Source organism: Lepisosteus oculatus, chromosome 6 (assembly GCF_040954835.1).
Source record: "Lepisosteus oculatus isolate fLepOcu1 chromosome 6, fLepOcu1.hap2, whole genome shotgun sequence".
Taxonomy (NCBI): Eukaryota; Metazoa; Chordata; class Actinopteri; order Semionotiformes; family Lepisosteidae; genus Lepisosteus; species Lepisosteus oculatus.
In genome coordinates, this window is record NC_090701.1 from 16,376,814 (window position 1) to 16,402,903 (window position 26,090).

Here is a 26,090-nt window from a genome sequence, read left to right on the forward strand (position 1 = left end):
CCGGCTGATTGTGCAGTGATAAATAGCCAGCACATTGGAAAATAAATTGAAGAAACTGGCGTGGCGCTCAGTGAACATGAAATCTGCTATTAGGAGAAAGCGTGTGAACAAATTTTCCAGTCTGATATGCATCTTCTGATTAATGTCCTTTCAATCAAGCACAGAAGCTACCTTAACTGGACTACTGCATAATATTTCATGGCTACTGTGAGCAGCACAGATGATAACTAACAGGCTGTATTAACAGACTGCTTTGTTTTGACCTTATAGCTGAGGACTGGTGCGCTGACATTAGTAGTTTGTCTATGTAAAGAGGAAATCTGTCTCTTTCAGCCTTTGGGGTTGGGAAGAGATTTGTGTTGGCATTGTTCTGTTAAACATCAGCTTGTTCTCTAAACAAATATAAATGTAAATATAAAGAACAGTTTATTTAAGCAGGAATCGTATATCTAAGAACCAATTGTTATTGTTCATACAGTCTTAAATTAAACATGTGTAAAGTTTTGTGTTGGAAAAACCTGCATAATTTTTTGGGGGATTCCAAGTTCTAAAAGATGATTTATAGAAAATAAAATTATTTCTTATTTTTTATAAAAGCTCAGTAAAAGAGCCTTACAGGAATTTCAAGAGCATATGCAGATCAGAATACTGTTCAGTAAATGAATTTGTCTTGAAATTAGTATAAGAAATTCAGCATTATCTTGGTGTTTATTTTGTTCCTTTGTTCTTCAATAAGTTACAGTATATCTTTCCTCATCTCATTAATATATATTTTAAATTAAATGAAACTGTTCATGTAAGAAGTCCTTATATTTTAATATCCAACTCTTTTTCTCTACATTAACTGTTTTAAAATAGTTCAATATTTCATTAATTAATATATGTAAAACGTGTATCTTAAACAACCCAGAGCTGAAATATACAGATTAGCTCGGAATAAAAATGCACAATTCTATAGTTTTGTTTGTTAACATTTTAAATTACCTGTGCAATTATGCAGAGAAAAATCTAAATTTTGTAAATACTTTTTCTACGTGCAGTCGAATTTTTGTCAACATTGTATATTTTTTATGAATGTGTCAGACAGATATAGAATGGTCAGGCGAATGTGCATGTAAACATTTTGATTTGAAAGGAAAACAAATCTAATGAAATCAAATCAAATTAAAGGAAAGGAAAACTAAAACTAAATAACTGAAATTATTTTGCCAAAAAAATACCTTTTAAAGATGGGTTTGTATTTTTCAAGTTTGATAAATAATACTTGTGTTCATAGTTGCTACAGTATTTGTGACTGAAGGTGACTGTGGTTTCAGTAGCACATTGGTAACCGGCTCTCAAAGGCTGCAAGGAACAGGTTAAGGTTTATTCCATGCTGAAAGGGAAAGAAAAGAGACACAGCTTTGGTTGGGCAGCAGAAACGTTGTGTCTCTTTTCTTTCCTTTTCAGCATGAAATAAACCTTTACCTGTTCCTCTTATTAAAATGTTAAGTAAGAATGATCCTGCTGCACACACAAACACAACAGGGGATAATTCATTAGTCTTGCAAGACAAGGTACTACTCAGAATTAGAGAAGAGTCTGCTTGAACATTTTCTGTCAGTAGCCACTGCCTCTCATCCTCATATATTATAACAACTTGTCATTGTGTTTCAGTGGAGAAACCTGGGATAGCATGCAAAGGACTGTACTTTTTAGTAGTTAAATTAAAACTGTTGTATTCTGTGTAAAGCAGCATCTTTATTATTAATAGGTTAAAAAGCAGGTTTAACACTAAATGGAACTTCTCCTTTTAAGTTAATAAAATTGTACTTCCAATGTTTTCCAGTATTCCTTTAAAATCAGTAGGGTGGACCTGCTAAATGTAGATCACTTCATGTTTTAATACAGTATATTGAATGTTAGGCCTTAAAGTGGCAAGGATATTTACTGTTACAGCTCTTAAATAAATATTCATAGTAGAAACAATACAATTAATAATGAATCATTAATTAATCATTAATAAAAAGTATTAATACAAATATAAATGCATTGCTTTGTATACCTGTGTTGGATGGATGGATGCTCTTTATTCTGCTTGATAAGAGAAAAATATCTAGAGCTCTAATGTATGTTACGTAGAATAATTAATGACAATGAGATCACTTGAGTTAAATGTAAAAAATGTGGCTCCATCTCTGCAGGTACAGTATACAGTTTTAATTGACACCAGTATATGGCTTTCTCTGCACCCACAGTAGTGTGGGTATATTCAACAGATATATGGTAGCCATTAAAATGTACAATCTGCATTAATAGACATTCAATGCAAGGGTTTTTGTACACAAGAGAATTGCTTTCCTATCAGTATCTGTCAGTTATTAGAACTGAAATTGATCACTGATCGAAACACTTATAGAGGAAAATGTTGATCCATCATTTTCTTTAACTAAACAGCTCTGAAAGAAATTCTATAGGTGACAACTTAGATGAGGTTAGCGTCCCATTGCTACAAACAAATGAGTGATATGACAAGCAAAGAACTCCAAACACATCCAAGCAATTGATTTTTGGTCCTCTGGTAATAAGATCTGTAGACATATGGTACAACTTAGCTGGCGTCAAGTTTAAATAAATTGCTCCAAAAAGAAATATAGTGAACGAGATGAAGGGCCTACTGATATGATTGTGTTCAAGCCTTTTATTTCTTGAAATAATTCAAGTTTGATCCATCACCCTTCCTACTGTAATGCATTTAATTTAACTTTTCTCTCCAAAAAAGGCTTCATATTAGATTCAGAAATTTCCTTAGATTACCCCTAAAGAAGGCTTCACAGCTAAAAAATTTAGTTTCTTCTTTATATTTTTCCATTGAATTAACCACTGCATGATACTTTACCTCTGATGTGCTGGCTAGTTATTTTCAGAAGATTGAGCATCGTATTGTTGCAGGTTCCTGTTCTTTGCAAGGTAGATTCAGGATAATGCTTCTGAGAAAATTAATACAGGTCTGACAGCTATGGAGAGAACAGTGCTTTTCATAACTGACTTTTTATTACTAGTTCACTCCTTGTTACAAGACACACATGAGGGAGGCAAAATCACTATTGGACATACTGTATTTAGTTTAGTTTTATTGCCAAAATAATTTATCCTTTTTTTTGTAATACAGATGTGCCTTATTTCTTAGTTTGAGGGGTTAAAAAAAGGGTTAGACTAGTCAGAAGGGTTCAAACGTTGTTGCCCATCAGTTCATTTTCTCTCCAGTTGGAAAACCAAGGTCCATACCCTCCTCCATACGGATCAGTAGGCATGATACGTGACCGTTACATCCTAGTCTTTTTCAAGATAAACCCTGGGGAGTCATCTTCCAGTTTGAACTTTGTTGTGCTTTGACCCAGCACCTTCATGCATTAACAGGTTTGCCATGGAAGCCTGCAAAAGTTGTAGAGCAGAAAAAAAAAACAACCAATAAGTTATGGTTCACAAATATTCATTTTGTGGAATAGCCATAGTGCTGAGTTTTGTGCTTACACGTGAGACAGAAGGCTCTCCATGTGGGAACGGCACGTGGCATGAGTTAAGTTTTTTGGGTTTGAAGACATAAAACGTGGTTGAGAAAGAGCTCTGTGTTTCATTGCCATCAATTCCCTGCCATGGTACATAAGGACTAGCTAATTAAAAGCAAGGTCAGATCAAACATTGAAATAGGTTTTGCTTATTATTATGATCAAGGTCACCCGAATGGCCCACTCTCTTTTGCAGAACTTTCTTACGCTCTTATGAGCTTGAGCCAGTGATGTGTATGTATGGGTGCGGCAAAATTTTGGTTGATTGTTGAAAAAGCTGAGAAACGCTTCTTAAATTGATCTAGTGGAAGACACCCTTTACAGTATGTGCGAATCAGGACATAGTTCCTCATAAGCTCCGGTGACGTACTCATCCTCAGTATGAGAGACACCACAGACTTGCACGGTGAGGGACATCCTTTGCAGCTGCAACTTGTTATTTTCAAAAACCCACTGATAAATCAAATAACCTGCCTCTAGTAGTTTCTGCACACAATATATACATTAATGAAGTATGATTTATTTTCTAGAGAGAGCCCTATATTCGTAGCATGCCAGCAAACAGTAATATTGTATTGGAGTGTAACAGTCTTTACAAGACGACTTTACTGCCATAGCCATCTCAGTCTGCTCCGGAGAGGGATTTATAGGGTGTTATTGTATCCTGGTGTGCTCGAATGGGCAGCTTACATAGATGCTAACTAGGCTAGCTAAAACTTAGGATTGAATACCTTCTGTGCACCTGAATACCTTCTGTGTTCTCTCCTGCTGCAGCCCTGCCCTGAGCTTCGCCTACCCTCCCACCCCGGTGACCCTGCAGATGCACCAGCAGCTCATGAGTCGTCAGCCCAGCATTGGCTCTGCCTTCGGGCACAGCCCCCCTCTCATCCACCCTGCCCCTGCCTTTGCTACCCAGAGACCTATTCCTGGCATCTCCAATGTCCTGAGCTCTACACAAATCAGCACAGCGCCTATGGATTCCACCCAGGTGAGGAATAACAGAGTTCTCTTTGCAGCTTGTTAGTGAGGAACAGTAGAGTGACGCTGTGCCATTAATCATAGGAGCAAATGGAAAATGGGTGTTAGGCGCAGAGTACAAGTATTAATCTGGTCCGCAGCATATGAAGTTAAGTGTATGTTCTCCATTTTTCATGACATGTTTTAGATTACATATTTGGGAAACTGTTCATTTTTTGTGTTGTTTTTTTTTCTTGGAGACTGTTTGGCATCTGTCACTTCAACAGTAGCAGCCATTCATTTCCATAATAGCCAGGATACTTTCAGATTTAAAAGCCAGCCTTTAACGTGGTGTACAAAGTCAATCGTTCCTTATTAGGTCATTAGGCTTCTCTCTGAGACCTCTCAAAGTTAGGACGATTTTTAACTCAGTAAAATTAGTGGCTGTTTTGAGTGGAAGACAAAAATGGACTGAACAAACAGCTAATTTCTCTTGAGCACCTGTCTAAGAATCTAATTCTGAAATCACTTTTATAACAACAGTAAAAAAAATCATACCAAGTTATACATAATTTTTAGGTTACAGTAGAAAATGTTATTTTATTATCATTTCAAAACAAGCTAAATCAAGTACAAATTTCTCTTAACCACCAGTTATTGTGACTGCCTTTTGGTAACCCCGTTATCTCTGAATGACAAGGAATAACACTTCAGATTTGTTTTCCTAGATGCAGTTATTTCTTACAGTGCTTTGCCTATGAGTTTGGTTGGCAGTTTCTTTCAGATGTGGCTTAACGAAAATGAATGATCTTAGAAAATGCCAAGTTTCGTTCTGGCAGGTTCTCCTACAGTTTTATTTTAATGTGTTCTTTTCATACTTCACAGATTTTTTGGCTATTCAGGGAATTCTATATTGGCCATGGTGTTGTATATTGGTTTATCTGCAAATATTTAGCAAACATTTGGTGCCCTGTTCTGATAAAATCATCCAGTTCATAATAAGAAATAGACCCTGTACTTGTATTTTGTTTTATTAAAATACAGACTTGTCTCTTTAAACTTGGAAACACTTATTCATTCCAAAATTCCAGAATGTAAGGTTGTGAACAATCGGAAAAAAATGTATTCAGAATAAGTTGTAAATGTGAACCATGTTAGCAAGTCATATAAAGTATACAGTATTGGTCTTTGCCTGTCTGCAATAAAAATTGGAAAGTATTAAATTGACCAGTTTTCCCTAGGAGCAGCTAGTAGAGTCCTGATTTTTGTGCTAGTTGATTTAATTATTTAATGACATTTGAATTTACAAAATAAGATCAGTTACAAATAAGAGGATTGTACTCGTCCCCCCTAGTTTAGTAAAATCAGTTCATGTTCAACCGGTCTAACTACTGAAGCTTCACAATCACAAGAGAAAAATGAGCACAACATGCACGTACGAGAACAGTAATCTCTGAAACAGAGATAGTGGAGAAAAAATGGAAACACCAGTGTAAAGTCACTCAGTTAGGGTGCTGGGCCAGCATATGCTGCCAGTACAGCTTGTATGCAATGTGGCATAGCGTCTACCAGACCACATGTGCTCTGTGGATGGGGCCATTGTCAGCCTGGAAGACACCCCTCTTGGTAGAAAAGAAACATGGGTTGAAGAGTATCACTACCCTTAAGTAGCAATTGGCATCCTTGCCTTCTAAGGGAATGAGCCTTCCCAAGACATGCAGGAAAATTCACCCTACCAACATTATTGAACACCACTGTCTCTTTTCTGTTGGAACAAAGCATTATAGTCCTTAAGGCCAGTACAGCATTTTATACACATCGCTAAGCATGCTGCGATGTTATTCGCTCAATAATCACCTGTGTGAAAGTACTGGGTGTCCCTCATTTGAAATGTTTCCAGTTTTTGACTACTACCTGTAGCAGCTGTGTACACAAATATTGGTTCTACTGACAGTGGAGTTGCCTGGCCAGCATGACGAGCCGACGAGCTCCCAGCCAATTTCACCTCCACCTGCTACAGGATAACCACAGTGAATAGGGACACCCCTAGAAGCCTGTAGCAGTAAACACCCATAACCTGGGTTATTATTGACATCTCCAGGGCGATTCATTCATTGTACACTGTGAGCAGAGAAACCCTGCTTTCTTTCTTATTTAGTCTGTCTGATAATATAAAAATAAGTTCACCTTACCATTTAACTTTTCTTTTCCAGTTTTTGTATGTGTGCAGATGTACTTTCATATTGTAAAAGCCGTGGCATATTGGTTAAAAATGATTAGATTTAAAAAAAAATGTTTCCACACGCTTTATAGTTGACCTCAATAATTATAGCTGGAGGATTATTTTATCATTGCCTTTGCAATTGGCAGAGCTGTGCTTCCTCACTGCTGTGTCCTTCTTGGTTAAACATGAAGCGGTCTTGTTCATCCTGCAGGCAAAATGTTATCCCCTGCAAAATCTCTTGACCAAATCTGTCTATCAGCAGAGCAAGCCCACCAGTGAATCTGCGGTGAGCAGCACAGGGGACCCCATGCAGAACAAACGCTCTAAGATTAAACCAGATGAAGATCTGCCCAGTCCAGGTGCAGGAAGTGTGCAGGTATGGAGGCCAGAGCTCATTTACTCAGCTCCTTTCTTCCCCTTTCAGCAAAGGTTGAGTACTGTCCATTGTGCAGTTCAGTTACCGGTAGTGTACTCATGGCAATTGGAAGTACACACTCAGCATCCAGCACAGAGCTGGGGGACCAATTACAGGTTGTAATGTAAACCATTTTGCCCTCTATTGTGTTCTGCTTTCACTTCCAGTGAGAAAGATAAACATCGATTTTAGGAGTAATGTAAGGAAAATGTTACAAAAAAACTTATATAACTGGGTCTATGAGCCTGTGAATCTTTGTTAGATTTGTACAATAGGAGATTATTGACGAAATATACAGGAACAATCTTGTGAATGAATCTTTCCCCTCAGAAAATACCTTCAAGTTACTCTTCATGACCTTTAAAGCAGAGAAGCATGCAAGCCTAATGTGAAACAAATGTTTTGGACAGGCTGTGAACATCTTACTTTCAGAAGGACAGGCCAGAGGGATTTGATTTAGCAGTCTTAGTCCTCACGCACACTGTGCCTTGGTACCAGGGGAAATGTTTATGATAGGAGGTCTGCCTTGTGCCAGACTTGCTCTTATTTCATTGAGGAAGGGAGGAATGGATACTTAAGAAACCAATCGCCACGCTGTGTTACATAAATGTGAAAACTTGTTATTGCGTACAGCTGTGAAGAGTTCACATTTCCTCCACAAATATCAGACCTTTTTGGCTGCTTAAACATTGAAGTTGACAGTGAAATACACTTTCAGCAATGAAACAAAGTACAGATGGGGATTCTTAATATTTAGGACACAAAAGATCACAGATCACATTTAATAAAAATGTGCTGTACTGTACGTTTCCTCTTCCACACTGATGTATGTAGAGATTTATGAAGAATGTTCTTAAATATCATATCCCATAATTACATTATTTTATTGTTATTGCTGTATTCAACTTATGTTTATTGTATAAATACACTGCATCAACTTTCATCATACAGTGTGTTGTGAAATTAAAGTTAAATTGAACAAGCACTTCTTATTAGATTTAACAATACAGTGGTTCTGATTTCAGTAAATACTGGAGGTTTTAAAAATGATTAAATAGCTAATAATATAAAAAAGAAAGGATTAAATTGGAAATATTATGATGGGATTTCCAATAAGACCATACAATTATTTATACAATTGTTTTCATCTAGCAGTTGTGTAATTTGGTAACCTTTATTAACTTTACTCAAAAGTATAATATTATTTTTGCTGTAATTTGTATTATAATTGGTGATGAGTCTCTCATCCTAGTGCTAATCCCGCATCAGCAGGGTCAGCTTGTTGGCACGCCCGTCTCCATTTGGTGGTTTGAACCAAATCTTTGAGCTGATGTTGCCATTAAATGCGACTGAGAATACTCCAATACTCCAATACTGCATCGTTCCACCTGCTGTCGGAGGGGGTGGGGAGGAGAACAAAGTAATGTAGCCAATTCAAAGAGGGGGATTATTAGGAGGCATGGGAAGTTTGGGGTTACACCCCTACTCTTTTCGAGAAACACCCTGGGATTTTTAATGACCACAGAGAGTCAGGAACTCGGTTTTACGTCTCATCCAAAAAACCGCGCTCGTTTTTACAGTATAGTGTTCCCATCACTATACTGGGGCATTAGGACCCACATGGACTGCAGGGTGAGCGCCCCCTGCTGGCCTCACTAACACCTCTTCCAGCAGCAACCTTAGTTTTTCCCAGGAGGTCTCCCATCCAGGTACTGACCAGGCTGACACCTACTTAGCTTCAGTGGGTTGCCAATTGTAAGTTGCAGGGTGATATGGCTGCTGGCATAATTGATGTTGAGTAATAGAAATAGAAGGTGAAATATTTCAGGGTTCCCCTGAGTGGTTCAGCTAGTAACAAACATTTCTGAGGCCCGGGTGAGCCCTGTAGCCCAGTTGCTTGTGACTTGTGATTGGTATTCCACAATGAGGAAGCGTGCAGTGACTAAGTGGGTGCCTGCAACCTGCAGTGTTTTCACTGAGAACTGCATCATTCTTCCAATTGACGATGACTCACTGCAGGACTTGTTCAGTGAATTAAAAAAATGTCATGGTTGTCACAGTGCACATTCCAGTGTAAAGTATGCATAATCCCTATTCCATGTATTCCATATCCCTATTTCCTATATTTGCTAATATGAGAGTGTTAGAAGCAAGACAAGATGTTAAAAAGTTAAGGATCCTTAATTGGGTGCTTCCATATATGAGAAAGTAAAATGTAACAAATGTGTGTTACGCAATTTACTTTATACAAAATATAGCTGGCATTTAGTAGTGTGACTAAAAGGAAACAAGACTTGACATTTCCTGTTTTCCACCACAACAGGAAAACAGGACATTAACCTCTTCACTTCTCCATCTCTGTAACCTTTATTTTAATGCTGCTCCTGCTTTCGAATAACTCTTTTTCTTCGTTTTCTGGGTTCTGCCTTATGTGCTGTGGTAGGAGCAGCCTGAAGGAATGACCCTCGTGAAGGAAGAAGGGGACAAAGATGAAAGCAAGCAGGAGCCAGAGGTTGTGTATGAGACCAACTGCCACTGGGAAGGTTGCTCACGAGAGTTTGACACACAGGAGCAGTTAGTCCACGTGAGTAATTGAGACTTTCAGAAAGCTATGTGACCCTTCTTTCATGAGGAGGCCTGCACTCTGACACCTGGATAGTTCAGTTTCTTCCCCTGTGTTAGAGGAGCTTAATGGTTTCATGGGAATAAAAAAGCTAAAACCAAAAGCTAAGGGTACATTACTTGGACTGTTTGACCTGTAGTGGTAAATCCAAGTCTTACTACAGCTGCCAAGGGGGTTATGGGACTTCAGTTCCATACTGTTAACAAGTTACTGCGTGTTTTTTGTTAGCACAAAGTGTGTTAAAATTCTTCTTGTGATTGCTTTTTGAGCTTTTTTTTTCTTATCTTTCTGGAGAAATAATTTTAGACTGACGTGGATTTTTGAGGTTTGTGGGTCTTCTGTTGGCTCCCAGATGTATTAACAGCTGCGGCTGCTGATGTGAGGAAGCAATCCCTCAGATTATGCGTGTTGCAGTTAACTGAATAATTAGTGGTTTGCCTCATTGGTTACCCATCCATGATGGTAATTATTTGCAGGCCTAATAAATGGAAAAAAATGTGTATAGGTTATATTTGTAACATTTTGTTCCACCTAAATAAATGTCTTATTAGAACACACAACATTTGGCATTTTGAAAAAAAAAACTAAAGAAAAGTTACAAAGGAGTGGACCAATTTTGGCCCCATCTAGCCCCTTAGCTAACTGATCTGAGGATCTCATCCAGACATTTCTTGAAAGAAGTATCTTCTTCAATAACATGGTATACCTTGTTCTACACTCCCGCAACCCTTAGTGTAAATAAGGGCCGTCTGTTCTCGGTTTTAAATGCACTTAAATGTAATTTCCACTGTGTCCCCTGCTTCATGTTTCATTGTTGATTCTGAAGAAGTCCGCTGTGTTGATTTTGTGAATGCCCTCATGACTTTGAATCAGGTCCTCTGCCTTTTCAGTTCAAGACTAAAAAGCTGAGTTTTTTTTAGCCTGTTAGTGCAGGACATTCCTTTACATCCAGGAATGGATCTCATTGCACCTCTCTGGACTGATTCCAGAGCAGCAGATTATTTTATGTGGTGTGGCGATGTACAGTACATATAGATCTACATAAAGGTGTATAGATTTTTTGCTGCAACAACTTAAGTGATTGTTATTTTGTTATTTTGCTGATGTAAAAATGTAAATGTATGTGGCAACAAGTAATATAGGGATACATAAGTAAATATTAATATTTTAAATATTTTAATGAATCCTTAAATATTTTCTGTATACTATCTTCATATGCAGTAAAAGATATTTGCTTTATTTGATGTAATTTAGATCATATACTGTATAGGTACACAAAGTTTAATTGGTGCTATTTTTTTCTTTTACACCAACATATTAAGTTCTTTTGGCCCAGATAATGTGAGAGCCAGATCAGGTAGTAATATATGCTTTCATCCAGTCCACACTTTTAATGCTGCATATCCTCCCCCCCTTCAATCCCATATATTTAATAGAAAGATTCACTGTTCTTCATGGTTGTCTATCTAGTGTCTGACAGTACCAGCTGCTAGCTAAAGTAACCCCTATCTATAATTGATATCCATGCCATGGAATAGGTTGCTGACTGCATTTGAAGGGTTTTGCTGAAAGGTTTAAAATCTTGACAAGTTTTGCCCTTGTTCTGGTTCACTCAGTGAGCCTCACCACAGTTGGAATTTTCATTGTAGTTAGTTTGAACTTCAGAGCAAAGAGTCGGCATGTGTTTTAGGTTAGCAAAGACTTAAACATTGAGAGACAAATTATAGTAGTAACAATCAGGTTTATTTCTTCCTCTAAACAGAAAAAATAAAGAATTTAAAAAATAAAATTCAAAAGTTCCTCAATTTATGCTCTGAAATATCAAACTTCTTTTTTATGCTTACACTGATTTCGTTTTCATGCTAATAAAATTTTTGCCTCAAGAGTACTTTTCTTTTAATTTGACACAGCTGATTTGAAGCTATCCTTATCTTTATGGTCCCCAGAAATGGCATAAATACTATATTGGGACTGTGGAGGTTCTGAACAAAGAGGAGATGTTGAAAATGTCCATATATTAAAAGTTTAAACAACAGCATCTCTTATATTAAAGCCTGAGTTTCAAAAAACAAATGACAGACATTTTATTTATTTCATGTGATTCAGAGTGAGGCATTTAATTTCAATGACTTTTTTAAAATGAAGTCATCATTTTTAAGCTCTCCATTAATTATATTAATGGACTTTTATGTTTAACTGCATTAAAAATAAAGGTTCCGCACCAGAACTGCACCGTAAAACACGAGTTATGAAATTTTATAAGAGATGCTTTGTTGTTGTTTTCTGTTTCTTTCCATAGGAATAAAGATGTTTTATAAATAATATTTGGAGGGAGTGTTTAATTGCACCTTAATTTTAAAATACTGACCCCTTCATCCAAATCTTGTTATATGTTTTTGTTACACAGGCAGCTTTTTTTCCCCCACCGTGATATAATTTTACAGCATGCACATAAGTGGTTTTCATTCAGGCGATAAGATAAAAATCATATCAACCTGATTTAACTTGCTTATCTTTCGTCTCCAGTAAAAAAAGCAAGTCGGGTGTGTTTTTTTTTCCTGTGTTGACTTAATTCATCTGTTTTCTTCCTTTTATTTACCCATTAAAGGAGATGGCAAACCACTTAAAGAGGGTTTTTTTAAAAGAAAGCTAAAGGAGGTTACGTTGATTCAGGGGCTACAGTGCACTGCAGTGGCCATAGGTATATTAGGTCTCTGTGCCATTCCTGTGCATTTCTCTTGCTGCTGCTGTGATGCTCCAGTTCTTGGAGGGAGATAAAGTAGTCAGCTGAAAATGAAACAAAGCTCTTGCTGTATTCCTCCCTTGTGTTTGGTAGAGATAAACTTCAGCGGAGTCTGAGAGCTGCCCCATTTTTTGCTTCTGGCAGGGGGCTTTAATTGGTAAAATGCAGATTTTTTTTGATCAGGAGAAGGATTATGCCTGTTATCTGTCTGGAGTATCTTATTTCAAGATGAAAAGGCTTTGCTGAATTACACATGCCAATTTCACCACCCCCCTCTCCATCCCCTCTACTCTTTCTTTTTTTCTCTTTTTTTCTGTACAAAGCATTGCAGCGATTGACATCACAAAAGAACGTATGATTTATTAGCCTGTAATTGATAAAACTAAATGGTAGTCCAGGTCTCACACATTTGAAGAATGGCTTTGTAACAAGTGCCTTTTTAAGGAGGATTTAAAATACAGAACACTTTCAAGTAAACTTTAGTTAAATGGGGTTGGGGTGAGGTAAGATAATAGTGGAATACACAAATAGGTTTGTGGGGGCATATTTGTGTGAGTTTGGGACTGTACAGTATGTGAAAATAAGGCTTCTTCAGCCATCATGTAATGTGAGAATGAAACTGCTAAATCCATCTTGGTGACATTTGTACAGTTGCTGGCAGATAAACTGGCAAGGTGAAGATTAATAACCATGCCCGGTGCTATCAGTACATGTTTGTCGATTCTTAGGGAAAGGGCCTGTCTGCTCAGCATGGAAATTATTGATTAAATAAAAATTGCCATTAGATCACACCACCATTCATAATGGCAAACAATAGTGGACATTCCCCGTCAGAGTCCTGAGCCATGTATCACACCCACTTCCACGGTAATTTGTACTAGCTGACATTAGGCAGATCCCTTCTATCCACACTAAGGAAATTGAACTCCTTGCGAGAGACTGATGGGATGTTGAGGAATTCCCGAAAAAATAGAAAACAAATAACTTTTTTTTCCCGTCTAAAAGCAATGTCTGAGCAGACATAAGAAACTCCCTGTGTTTAAGAAAATGAAAATAGGAAGTATAGTGAGTGGCTTTGGTGCAGAACGATTGAGATGGTCCTCAGTTATTCTCAGTGATTCGTTTGCATTTTCAAGATGTTTATTTTTCAGTTCTTCTTGAGGAGTGCCCACAGCATAAGCTATTGACAACAATGCTCTTACGTATTTAGTTTTGCCACAAAGACAAAGCCCTGCTGTGGCATTGAGGGAGACATATCTCTGGTAAAATAAAATATGGCTTAAACTGATTTAGTTTTCCAAGAAAAAAAACATCTAGCAGATTGGAATCTGGACATCTTATAAGATATATAGAGCCTTGCACTTTCTGACTTCACACAGCTACTGTATTTTATGGATGTTTCGTGATATAGTTCTTATTATACGTACTGTACTATATCTTACATATACTTACTGACATTTTAGTTACTTAAAACTTTGCTTTTTGTGAATGTAAAATGTTTCAATTATAGAATTTTAGGGAGCTTCTTTATTTTTTAGTTCAAAATGTGTCATATTTAAATGTTATGAAGTAAAAGGAAGCATTACTAGGTTGAAACAGTAGGCTCAATATACTAAACCTACTAGAGTAGGGAGTAAGTTTTGTCCAATTGTATTTTCTTTGGAGATGTGAATTAAATTGTGACATTTTTTATTTATTACATATACAGTACATGTCTGATTTGACCATCATTTTATCCCAAGTTTAAATGGCAACATTTCATTGATCAAGAAAAGGTGTAAATCTCTTACCACAACTGCAGTCCTAAATCACTGCTACTGTACCTTGTGTTGCAGATACACTTTGATCATTAAGTAAAGGCTGCAGACCTGACCCGATATGACAGGATTAGTATGTGTCACTTTTAAATAATAATAGCTTGACGATTTATAAAAATTGCACAATATAGTCAATATGTTATACACAGAGATATACAAAAATTGTAATACCTTTTTGTAAGCTTTTTTGTAAGCTTAAACATAAAAAAATGTATTGATACTTGCACAATAAAATGTCTATATGGAACAAAAGTTCTGTTATGCCAAGCTACTCTTAATATAACATTTTGCAATGAGACCATAGAAAGGACCTAAAAACAATAGCACAACAGTGGCAAAGACAGCCAGACACATACCAGTGTATCGTTGGTAGGTTGTAAGACATTAATTTTAGTATTACAAATAGCTATACAGGACATGACAGTGACCCTCTGCTGGCCCCACTGGTGACAGCTAACATCAACTAACTGGTGACAAAAACAGCCCCACGATTGCTGGTGGTGTGTACAGAGAGGCTTGAAAAGTCTGCTGTTACCACCTCAAATACAAATCAATACATGGGCTTGCGACGGCTTTGCTTCAGTTATGAATGAAAACTTTCTGTGCTGTGATGTGAATGCTAATCGTCAGATATGCCGGCTGAGTTAGTCTTTGGTATAAAGTTGAATCCGTGATGAGATTTTCACTCTTTCCCCAGTGTCCTCGGGGCAGATCCCTCTCTCTGGTCAGGAATGCAATAATGCAGGTTCCCCTTCTTCAGGATATTATGTCTGCCTCCCTGTGTTTAAATTGCCTCAGAAAAGCACTTCTGAGAGAAGTACAGTATTTTCTTTGTAAAAGGGCCAGATGTTGACTTATCCCCAGAGGATTCTGTGTCTGTGTTTTTTTTTGGGTTGTTTTTTTTTTTAGCAGCGCAAGCCATTAACCCGTTGCCCGTCAATAGTTGAGCTTGGTAAGGCAAAACAAAATAGAGGCCAGACAGCCTTACAAAGTCTCAAGCAAAAGTGCTTTAGAAGAGCTTTAAAGCCCTGACATTGGAAATGCTCTGACTTAACTCCCCCCCCCCCCTCTTTCTCCCTTTCTCTCCGTAAATCTCCTGTTGGGAAATTGCTGCAGTTGCATATCTGTCACCAGTCCTCACATAGGGGCAAAAGCAAAATATGATGGGAAGTGACAAGGTGTTATTTGAAATCCCGTTAAATTTGGACACAGAGACCATGGTGCAACATACAACTCTCGGTTCTATTCCTCAATGTGGAGCTGCGCCTTGTGTACTGAATTTAATATTGGTATTGTTTCATGGTCCAGAAACATTGAGTTGTTGAAATCTTTAAAAAAAAGAAAGAAATCATAGTTTTTAGACTAGTTTGGGCATTTCATTTGGTTTTACTTCCAGGTATACACTTTAGCTTTTATTAATACTGTAGAATTTAAAAAATCATGATTTGTACTATTTTGCCTTTTGCAATGAGCAAAATTTCTTCTTTGTTATGTTTTCTGAAACAAGGGACAACATTAATTAAAATTGTAATAAATAAAGCTTAAATAAAGGGAACGAATGATTCACCTGACAGTTGGTGAAATAATTAAATTGTTTATATACTGTGTAATTGTTTAACCTATAATTGTTTGTTTAAATGTCAATTTCATTATTTAGTATAAACACATTGTGGTTTTAAGAATGTTATCCACTAGCATTCAGTGCATCAAAGAATTAAATTTATGATTTTCTTTCAGACCAAAAATGCTATGTCAGTTTTACAATATTCTCTATTATTTACCGATTATTTTCCTAGCAGTTATCTGTGGTCACAGGCCCTCATGTGGCAGATCTTTGGCATTACATGGTGAAACAGAGTGTCTGCAGTTCTAGAAAGATGAGGTTTAATTTCAATGCATTTGCTTATCCATCTGAATAAATAATATTTAATCTAAGAAGAAGAGCGAGAAGACAACAATAAACTGATACAGATGTTTATCTTTTGTAACATGGGAAAATGTCCATGTACAAACAACCATTGGACCCATGGAGAATAGAGGCATACTGAATTGTGGGAAAATCAGACAGAACACAAGAGTCTACTTTTAAATCTATTCAGAAGGGACAGAGACACATGTCTACTGTGAAAAAAAAATCTTCAGTATTGTGTGCATTCCCAGGCTTTTGCTTCTTAACATTTAAAGCGATCAATATTTGAATACAATAGGTTATAATACTTTGGTTAGTGGAAGACTAATGAATAAACTAGATCCATTTTTTTAAAGTTTCTTAAAACTGAAAAAAATAAGAATTTAAAATATTTAACACCACAATCCCTAGCATTATGACTGAGAGGAAAGGAAAGGTTGTTTTTCAAATCATAGCAACTGTCGATATGTGAAATTCTTGTGAATTCCCTGTTGTAAAATACAGGTAATTAAAGGTAATTAAGTTTATGGTACTGTATGTGGGTTGAAGGAGTTTAGCTGAAATTGTTTGGCTTCTAAAAAAAGAGAAAAAAAAGATTAAAGGAAACACCTAAAATGAAAAAAGAAATTTACTACGGATTTTTTTTTCCTACTTTGAAATGCCGGTCTCAGTTGCCATTGTAGTTACATCATGATGTTGCATTTTATCTAAAAGGAAGTTAGAAGGAGCCACAGTGAGCATTTTTGTCTGTTAGAATATTAGGCAAGGCAAAAACAACATTTTCAAATTACAGCCTGATTACAAGAGTATATGCATCTTATTTACATTAATCCCTTTTTTAGAACTGTAGAAAAGTGTGGAAACACTGCATTATACAGTATACTGAAGGGGCAAATGAGCAACAACTTGTCTGATCAGGGATTCAGATTGCCTGTTTATGCTGCTCCTTTTTAGAATGTCTCCTTGCAGGCTTAGGGTAGTCTAGACACTGCAAGCCAATTCGGAGCTGGTCTATAATATTCTGTCATAAGAAAGAGAGTATACATCTTGGAGGGGTGTACCTCTGGTGGGGGATGGAAAGGATTTTAGTTGAAGGAACCAAAATATAAAAATGGTCAAATATACACTTGTTGATTTGAACTGATCAAAATTTAGAACAGACATCACTTTTAGTGAGTAAAGTTTATTCCAATATTTTTTAAAGAAATTTAACCTGGAGGATTCTGTGTCTGTTGTCTTAAAATTGTTTAGTAATTTACACCAAGAATACATTTTTCTTGAGATGTGAAGAGGTTTCCTAACAAAGAGAAGTCTACATGAAATGAAAATGCATTTATCTAAGAGATTCAGGTGTGTTGTGTGACTATAATAGTATCATAAAATGCACAGGTATATTTGTTTGATGATTGTGGATTTTTTAATGTATTCAGAACCATGTGTGCCACCGTTTCAAGCAAAGCTAATTCAATTATTATGATTAATTTGATGGGCTTTTGGTTGCAAATGAGGAATTTGTGAACATGTCCTGGTTATGATATTCAATGGCTGTCCTTGGAGGAGGGAAAATATTTCTCTCTATGGGGCAGTGAGAATGACATCATACATTGCACACTAAGTGGATAACATGCACCGCTTGGCTATTAGCCCAGTGTAAACAGGACATATAAAATGAATTAGATGTTTGTTGTCTGTCCAAGTGAAGCAGGCATAGGTGTGAGCTGACAGCATGAGAGGGGCAGAGGAGGTGAAGGCATTTGGGTGTGAGTGGTGAAAAAAATGGAAAATGGTAAAAAAAAAAAATCTCTAAACATGGATACAGCAAAGAAAGTTTACCATTAAAGGAAATGTACAAATTTGATTAATAGTCGCCAAGCAAAGACATAGGGGTTTGTGATCATCTCATGAGAATATAGTTGTAGTAATATAGTTGAAAGTTTTGTGTAAATAGCACAGGATAAACTATTGTAGTACAAACAATATTTGCATATAAAAAGCAGACATGTACATGCAGAAGAAACTTACAATAAATAAAAAATGACACCGTATTTCATTACCTTGAATATTTGAGTCTTGCCATCTCACAACTAAGCTCTTTTAGACTGTTGTACATTTTTAATTCTAGCTTATTTTCACCATTTTAAGTGCCCTCATTTCATAAGAGCATACTTATAAACAACCTATAAATGGAAAAAAATGCTCACTGTGGTTCTCTATAACCTCCATTTAGATTAAATGCAACATACGACTACAAGACTACAAAAATATGACTACAAAGGGCTTATTTTCACCAGACAAGGCCACAAATGTTAACTAAAGATCATATTTTGTTACAAAGTAAGATTTTGATATAAACTTACAGTACATATAAAATGTTAACATTTGTGGATGCAGGTAATGAAACTGTTACATTGTGTGCACTTTCAAACTGTTTTCATATTTTGCAAGTAGTTAAAAGCCATTAATTTACTGTAAGTGTGAAATAAAAAGCCTCACAAAACCATCTGGTTCATCCTCATCTTGAGAACTTCCTAGATATCAAATTTAATGATTTTACCCTGGGTGGGAATAAAGAACAAGAAACAAAATTGTGGCAGACAATAACCAAAGAAGGAACAAGTGATTTTTTCAGGATGTAGTGGAGTGGAGTTCAAGTGCAGATGCTTTAAAGTGTCATTTCATTTTGAAAATCAGACCATTTTTCTTTTAAGAGAAACGTTGATGTGGCTTTAACAGGCTTCTTTGTGCGTTCCAGCATATTAACAACGACCACATCCATGGGGAGAAGAAGGAGTTTGTGTGCCGTTGGCTGGACTGCTCTCGGGAGCAGAAACCCTTTAAAGCTCAGTATATGCTGGTGGTTCATATGAGGAGACACACAGGCGAAAAGCCACACAAATGCACGGTAGGTATAACTTTGCAAAGGTAAAAGTAAAAGTGGCCCCAATGTAGTGCAAGTGTTGAAATATTAAACTTTGAATTGAATATTCACTTTTACAGTATGTCAAAATCAAATTAATAATAATAATGCTTATATAGCACTTTTCTGGAAACTCCACTCAGAGCACTTTACAGGTAATGGGGACTCCCCTCCACCACCACCTATGTGTCGCCCCACCTGGATGATATGACGGCAGCCATAGTTCGCCAGTACTTTCACCACACACCAGCTATCAGTGGGGAGGAGAGCAGAGTAACATTCTTTATTCTTGGGTGGGAATAAAGAACAAGAAACAAAATTGTGGCAGACAATAACCAAAGAAGGAACAAGTGTTTTTTTTCAGTATAGTGTCCCCATTGCCATGACTAGTAAAAGGCGAGGGGGAAATTTGGCCACAACACTTGAGAAACACCCTGGGATTCTTAATGACCATAGAGAGTCAGGACCTTGGTTTTACATCTCATCTGAAGGACGGCACCTTTTTACAGTATAGTGTCCCCATCGCTATACTGAATTAGGACCCACATAGACCGCAAGTTGAACACCCCCTGCTGGCCCCACTCACATCTCTTCCACCAGCAACCATAGTTTTTCCCAGGATGTCTCCCATCCAGGTACTGACCAGGCTCACACCTGCTTAGTTTTGTGGGTTGCCAGTTGTGAGTTGCTGGGTGATATGGCTGCTGGCTAATTCTCATTTAGCAGTTCCAAGGGCTTTAGAAAAATGGCTGCTTCAGTGTCAACTCTTTTTCCAAGTTATTCCCTGGAAGATAGTTCTAAATCCTAGTGAAGGTCAGAAGTACCTGAGGGAGAGAGCAGCCCCAGCCTTCAGGAGAAATTTGAATGGCAATTACAAAGCCTGCCTCCATATTCAGACTTCACCATAAGTATTAGTCTGTTTCACTGAACATGTACTGAATATGGGAGGTGAAGTACTCTAATACAGTACATCAGACTGTACTGTATATTACCTGGTGCTCACCAAGTGTGGCACATTGTTTAACCTGTAACATTGAGTAAATTATTAAGGAATAACTGAATATATTTTTCCTGAATACAAAAATATATTAGAAATGCAGAACCGATATACCAGCCTGAACACTAGGTGGACACATTTCTCATTTACTGCATATAGAATTTTGTAACTTTAATTGCATTATGTAAAATCTCAGATATTATTTTATTAAAACATTGAAAATATCTGTTTGAAGTGCTACCTTGTTTTGTACAATACAAAATCGACCAAAGTTTAAAACGCTACCTTTGCTAAGCTTTTCTTGTGTGAAACTCCTAGAGTGATGTTTTTGCAGGCTTTTTTTTTGTTAACAATAACACAAAAGTAAAGATGACTATAAAATTGAACGATTTTCTGGTTGAATTAAATAAAACCAGCTTGGTTCCATTTAGGGTGGCTACATGAAATATCCACTGAAGTGGCTATGTATCATTCCACAAAACCATAGCTGCACAGAGATTGAAGGGAGCACAGAAATTACAAAACACAGCAGCAAAGGTGGAGGGGGATCAATTTTTAAAACTGATAGGTCTTCAAAAGATACCTGTGGAGACAGCAAAAAAAAAATCTACCTTCACAGGACGTTGTTGATGAAAGTCCATCATCTGAAATATTGATTTTAAGTTTTCTTTTGTTCTGTTTCTGCTGCCTGCAACAAAGCCACATTTTTTATAGCCGTTTTCATTTTTTTACTTGTTTCCTTTTTTATTTTTATTGGAACTTTGGTAACACTACAAAAACAATATAAAGACAATCCAGGGGAATAAGGCAGATTTACATCATTCTACATTCAGTGTATTGTATTACAGTACATTGTATTCATTTATTTTTGAGAAGCATGGAGATTTAATCAGTTGATTTAGTTCTTTTTCCCTAACCTCAAGACTTGTGAAAGTGTTAGTGTGCATATTTTAGTGAAGCTGTGCATTAAAAAAAATAATAAAAATGTTTAGAAAGTGTCCTAAATACTGAAAAAGCATTAAAAAAATTACTAATCTCCATTTTATCGTAGACATTTTCTTTCACAGGGGTCTACAAAATCTTATTTTCCCATTTGATTTGCTTTATGCAACAGATTTTGTTTCAAACTGTACAGCTTAGCTCTGCAGTCATGAAGACACGATTCATTTACTCACCTGAGACAAGAGTAAAGAAGCATTTGTTTTCTTTGAAGTTCGAAGGCTGTGCGAAGGCCTATTCCAGGCTGGAAAACTTGAAGACTCATCTGCGATCTCATACGGGAGAGAAACCATACGTCTGTGAGCATGAGGGTTGCAACAAGGCCTTCTCCAATGCTTCAGACCGTGCCAAACACCAGAACAGGACGCACTCCAACGAGGTACGCGCTCCTATAGTATCTTCCCAGGGGAGCCCAAACTGAGCCTGTTTCTCTTGTCTGAAAGCAGTTACACAGTGAAGAGGACAGTTCTTGTACAGACAGAAGGACACTGCTGTATCGTCATTCGTTCATTTACTCATGTGATTCACAGGCGTTGAGGGGCATCTCACTGTGACATTTCAAACTAGGGAGAAATCAGAACGTATAAACTATAAACATAAATATAGTCTGTCTCAGTGCTCTGTTTTTTTTCTCTCTCTCGTTTCACTGCCTCCTTACAGACTGTAAATGATTTCCAGCACTTTCTTTGTGTGTCAGCCGTGCCCGAAGGGTGAGCCAGTGTTTGGCACCTTTAATCATCTGTCTCTGATTTACCTTGACAGAAACCTTACATCTGTAAAATCCCTGGCTGCACAAAACGCTACACCGACCCCAGCTCTTTGCGCAAGCACGTCAAGACAGTGCACGGCCCTGAGGCCCACGTTACCAAGAAGCAGCGGGGTGACACCCACCCCAGACCCCCTCCTCCCAGAGACCCCGGCAGTAACACCCAGTCTAGGTCCCCTGGACAGCACCCTCCAGGGGGATTCACTGACCAAAGGGACTACAACCACACTACCTCAAAGCAGGAAGAATGTCTGCAGGTCAAAGTTATCAAGACAGAGAAACCTATGGTATGTAAACCCCTTTCAGCTCATGAGAAGGCTGCATTTTGCCAAACTCATTTCTGTCTTATTTTTAAAGTGATAGACCAGTGTTTTGCATTATTATGCTATTTTGTAAGATCATTACTGATTTACAGGTTTATAGTCTTGAAAGTGCTTTTAATTAGTTCATTTGATGCTGAGAACAATCTTATTTTATTTTATTAACCCTTAAAGCAGTTCTCCATTACTTAAAGGTATTTAGTCTCTATGCTAATGGTGTTTATTTAAACAGACGTCCAAGAGGAGGTCAAATTCTAAATCTTGCACTTCCACCCTCCAACGTACTGTATACAGTAAATGCTGCCTAGCCACACACAGCTCTATGTTCATCTTTCCCTCTGTGTGCTCCCCTCCCTTCCTCCTCCACAGCTGGAGGACTGATGCAGCATTTTCTCCCTGGTTCATCCCTCGTAAGTGAGAGGAATGGATCTGTGACCAACACTGTCATTTTCTCAGCCAGGCGACTTAATGCCAAACTGTTATGTACTCCAACACCTTAATACTCATTGGCTCGTTTAATTATTATTAGATTTTGACCGTACTACTGAAATAGATATTTTCAGTAAAGGTGTTTTAATATTGGAGGCAAATTTTTATCCTGATCTGTTGCTGAGCTTTATCCCAGAAGGCCACTCTGTAAAAGTGTCAGACTCTGACTAAAAGTGGGAAAACTATTCCTAGTGGGAAATTTCCTGAACTTTCAGAAGTCAATTGCTTGTGAGCTTGTGACAGATATATGCATTGCTGTTAAAGTATGTAGAAAATTCAGATGTTATGATAAAAACTTTCTTGAGAGATGCTGATAGCTGATAGTAACTCAACCAGATACCAGGTTTTCAGCATAGTTCAGATAATGTTACTTTAAACCACTAAAGTAAGACACATTAAAATGGTTAAAACTGTTTAAAAAGGCACAGACAGGTAAGGTGTGTTGCATTTGTAGCTACTGTACAAGTATTGTGTGTTGTTAACTTTTTTATTTTACTTAAGAGGGTTCATACCAAAAAGCAGTTATCTGCTGTAAGCATACAGTATAAGAAGTTAATTATTATTTCTATTGTATTCTTATTTTAAGTATTCGGTAGCTATTTACATGATTTTTTAAAGGAATTAATATGCTAAATCCATGGTCACCAGGAGTCTGCAAGCTGTGTTCTGTTCACATACTGTAGGATTACCTGTTGGCTGGGTTTCCAGAATGTGGCCTACCTTGTACCCTATATTTCTGGGATAGGCTCTGGGATGCTGTGATCTGTACCTGGAATGTCTTACACTAGATTAATGGATATATTGAAATTGTATTTTTAAAAGCACATAAGGTTAAATGAATAAGTCATACAATATTATCAGTTTCTATTCAAAAAGGAACTAGCAATGACGTTTAAGCAGGCCTTGGCATTTGAGGTTAAAGTACTGTAGGTACACCTGTAGGTAAAAGCGATCATTATTGTGTCTTTCATCTTCTTTGTAATTGTGTGTTTGAGAAATCCTGTTCACAATAATAACGAACTGCCTTAAATGTGCTGGTTCTTTTTTTGTATGACTTCACCCTGTAATAACTGAATGTTTTTTCTGCCCAATGCTATTGCATATCTTGCTCTAACTTCCTAAGGACAGTGGGTAATAAGGTGAGAAGGTTTTTTGTTTAATTCCATGCGTGTTTCCAATCATTTATCCATGCCATTGCTGCATTGATCATTCATGGATTTCACAGTACTGAACTGTGGGAGTGTTGTATTTCATCTTGGGATGCAATTTTTTGTCCCGCCTAAAAATGAAAATTATACGGAATGTGTCCTGTGTCACAATTGAAAACCAAATTTCTCCAAAACAGACAATGTACTACGTGGAAATGGAATCAGAATTTTGTTTTCTGTGCAGTGTAAAAGAAGGCTTGCTCACATGCAGAAGACAAGTCCATCTGTTGTTTGATGCTGATTTTAATTTTACACTAGATTTAACACGCTAATTAAGTGATTGTTGGTCTAAAATGAAATCATTGTTCTTTCTTCTTTGTTTGGGAAGGGCATAAACAGCCTCGCATGAGTTTTTCCTCACTAGCTGGGTCATTGCTACATAATTGAAATGTTTGTCACCACCCAGGATGACCTTGTCAGATTCCTTAATCATCAGCTCTGCTCCAATTTATTTTGTTTTTTGTACAAAAAAAAAACTGTTTTAACTCACATATACTTTGTAGACCACATTTATTTATTTATTTTTTTGGGGGGGGTATGTATTTGGACTTGATCATTTCATGTATCAAAGTTAGATGATTTCTTATATTTCATCTTTTATTCTAAATAGACATTTTCTCACAAAGGCCAGTTTCATTTTATCAAATATATTTTGCCACTCTTACATACTGGCAGCCCACATGTTTAGCTGTATTACTTGTTCCTCATGGTGTTCTTGTCCTTTTACTATACCACCACTCCCATATATAGACATACGCAAGAGCTTTAATTGCTTTAATCTCAGCTTTAAACTCATACATGAGATTTGTAGCATCTGTATGGCTTTTATGACATGGGTAGAACCAAGTACTATGACATGTTCTAAACACTTTTCAATGATCCGTTTTCCCCGAAAGTATTTAAATCAATATACAGTCTGCTGAATGAACGAAGAATCTGTATATTCAAACTAGATTTAGACCACTAAATCAGAGCATTTTCTCCTGGAGCAAATTCTTAGCAGCTTATGTTCTACTTACAGTAGTAATAATAACGTGTTCTTAACATATTTTGAATAGAGAAGAACATTAAAATTGAGAATACAGTAATGTTCAACATACTTAAAAAAATGGCAAATGGTCTGAATGCTAGCAAATTTGGGGCTTTGACAATTCTGTAGTCTTCCAGCTGTTTTGTAATGTTTTGAGATTCTTTTACAGGTGTAAGTCTCTTTAGCTCTGTGGTAAATTTAGTTTTCAGTAATTCACACCAGGAGTCTCCAGTCTTGGTCCAGGAGAGCTTGGGTGTCTACAGCTTTTCTAGAATATTTAGAATTCTGGGAGAAAATGTGAAAGTGGTCCTGCTTAGCCAGCAACCCAGAGTTGGTCTTCCAGGACCCCAGTGGGACATCCCTGATTTAAACGGATCATATAAAGCTGTGGTTTAAAATTTTATTCCAGATTCAAAAAACATTTCAAGGATTTATTTTAATAATATGGTGGTACGTTTCATAGTAACATTATGCAACATAATGCAATGTGAAATAGAATGCTTTAAAAATCCGTTTAGTGTCTTTTACCATGTCCCTGTGGATTTACATGTACCCTCTGATTTTCAGGCGTCTCAGCCAAGCCCTGGCGGTCAGTCTTCATGCAGCAGTGAACAGTCCCCCCTCAGCACCAATTCCAGCAGTGGAATCGAGCTTGCTCTGAACAGTGGAGGCAGCATGGGAGACCTCAGCACCATTGAGGAGGCCCCCATCATGGACTCAACCGTGTCCACAGCAACCACCGCGCTCGGCCTGCAGGCTCGCAGGAATGTGGCAGGGATGAGATGGATGGAGCATGTGAAAATGGAAAGGTTGAAACAAGTCAATGGATTCCTACCAAGACTAAACCCCACTCCACCTCCAAAAGGGCCAACTTTGCCTCCAATTATAGGAAATGGTAGGTTTCTGTTGCTGAATAATGATTTTAAACACTTTTAAAGTTTTCTGGATGCGATTGGATGTTCTGAAGCAAACAAATATTTAATTTTATTTTACCTAACTCACAGTTTGGTTGAGCCTGATAAATACTTACTTTAAAGGGGATCCCGAACACTATATTTAAATTTGGGGGTTAGATAGAATTGGCATTAATGTGTGCATTTCAGACTGTGATGATAGTAAAATGTACAC

The 26,090-nt window shown here is 37.2% G+C and overlaps 1 protein-coding gene across 4 annotated transcripts in view; it reads left to right on the forward strand.

Moving 5' to 3' along the window:
• gli3 (GLI family zinc finger 3) overlaps positions 1–26,090 on the forward strand; it is a 161,518-nt gene that overhangs the window by 130,805 nt on the left and 4,623 nt on the right. For 3 of the 4 annotated variants that reach the window (XM_015354925.2, XM_015354929.2, XM_015354930.2), the window contains 7 exons: positions 4,323–4,536; positions 6,989–7,105; positions 9,588–9,728; positions 18,989–19,138; positions 21,364–21,528; positions 21,912–22,202; positions 25,530–25,857. In XM_015354925.2, the coding sequence (XP_015210411.2) occupies positions 4,323–4,536; positions 6,989–7,105; positions 9,588–9,728; positions 18,989–19,138; positions 21,364–21,528; positions 21,912–22,202; positions 25,530–25,857 (1,406 nt within the window). The remainder of the gene's footprint in view (positions 1–4,322; positions 4,537–6,988; positions 7,106–9,587; positions 9,729–18,988; positions 19,139–21,363; positions 21,529–21,911; positions 22,203–25,529; positions 25,858–26,090) is intronic. The other variant, XM_015354926.2, reaches the window with a different exon arrangement.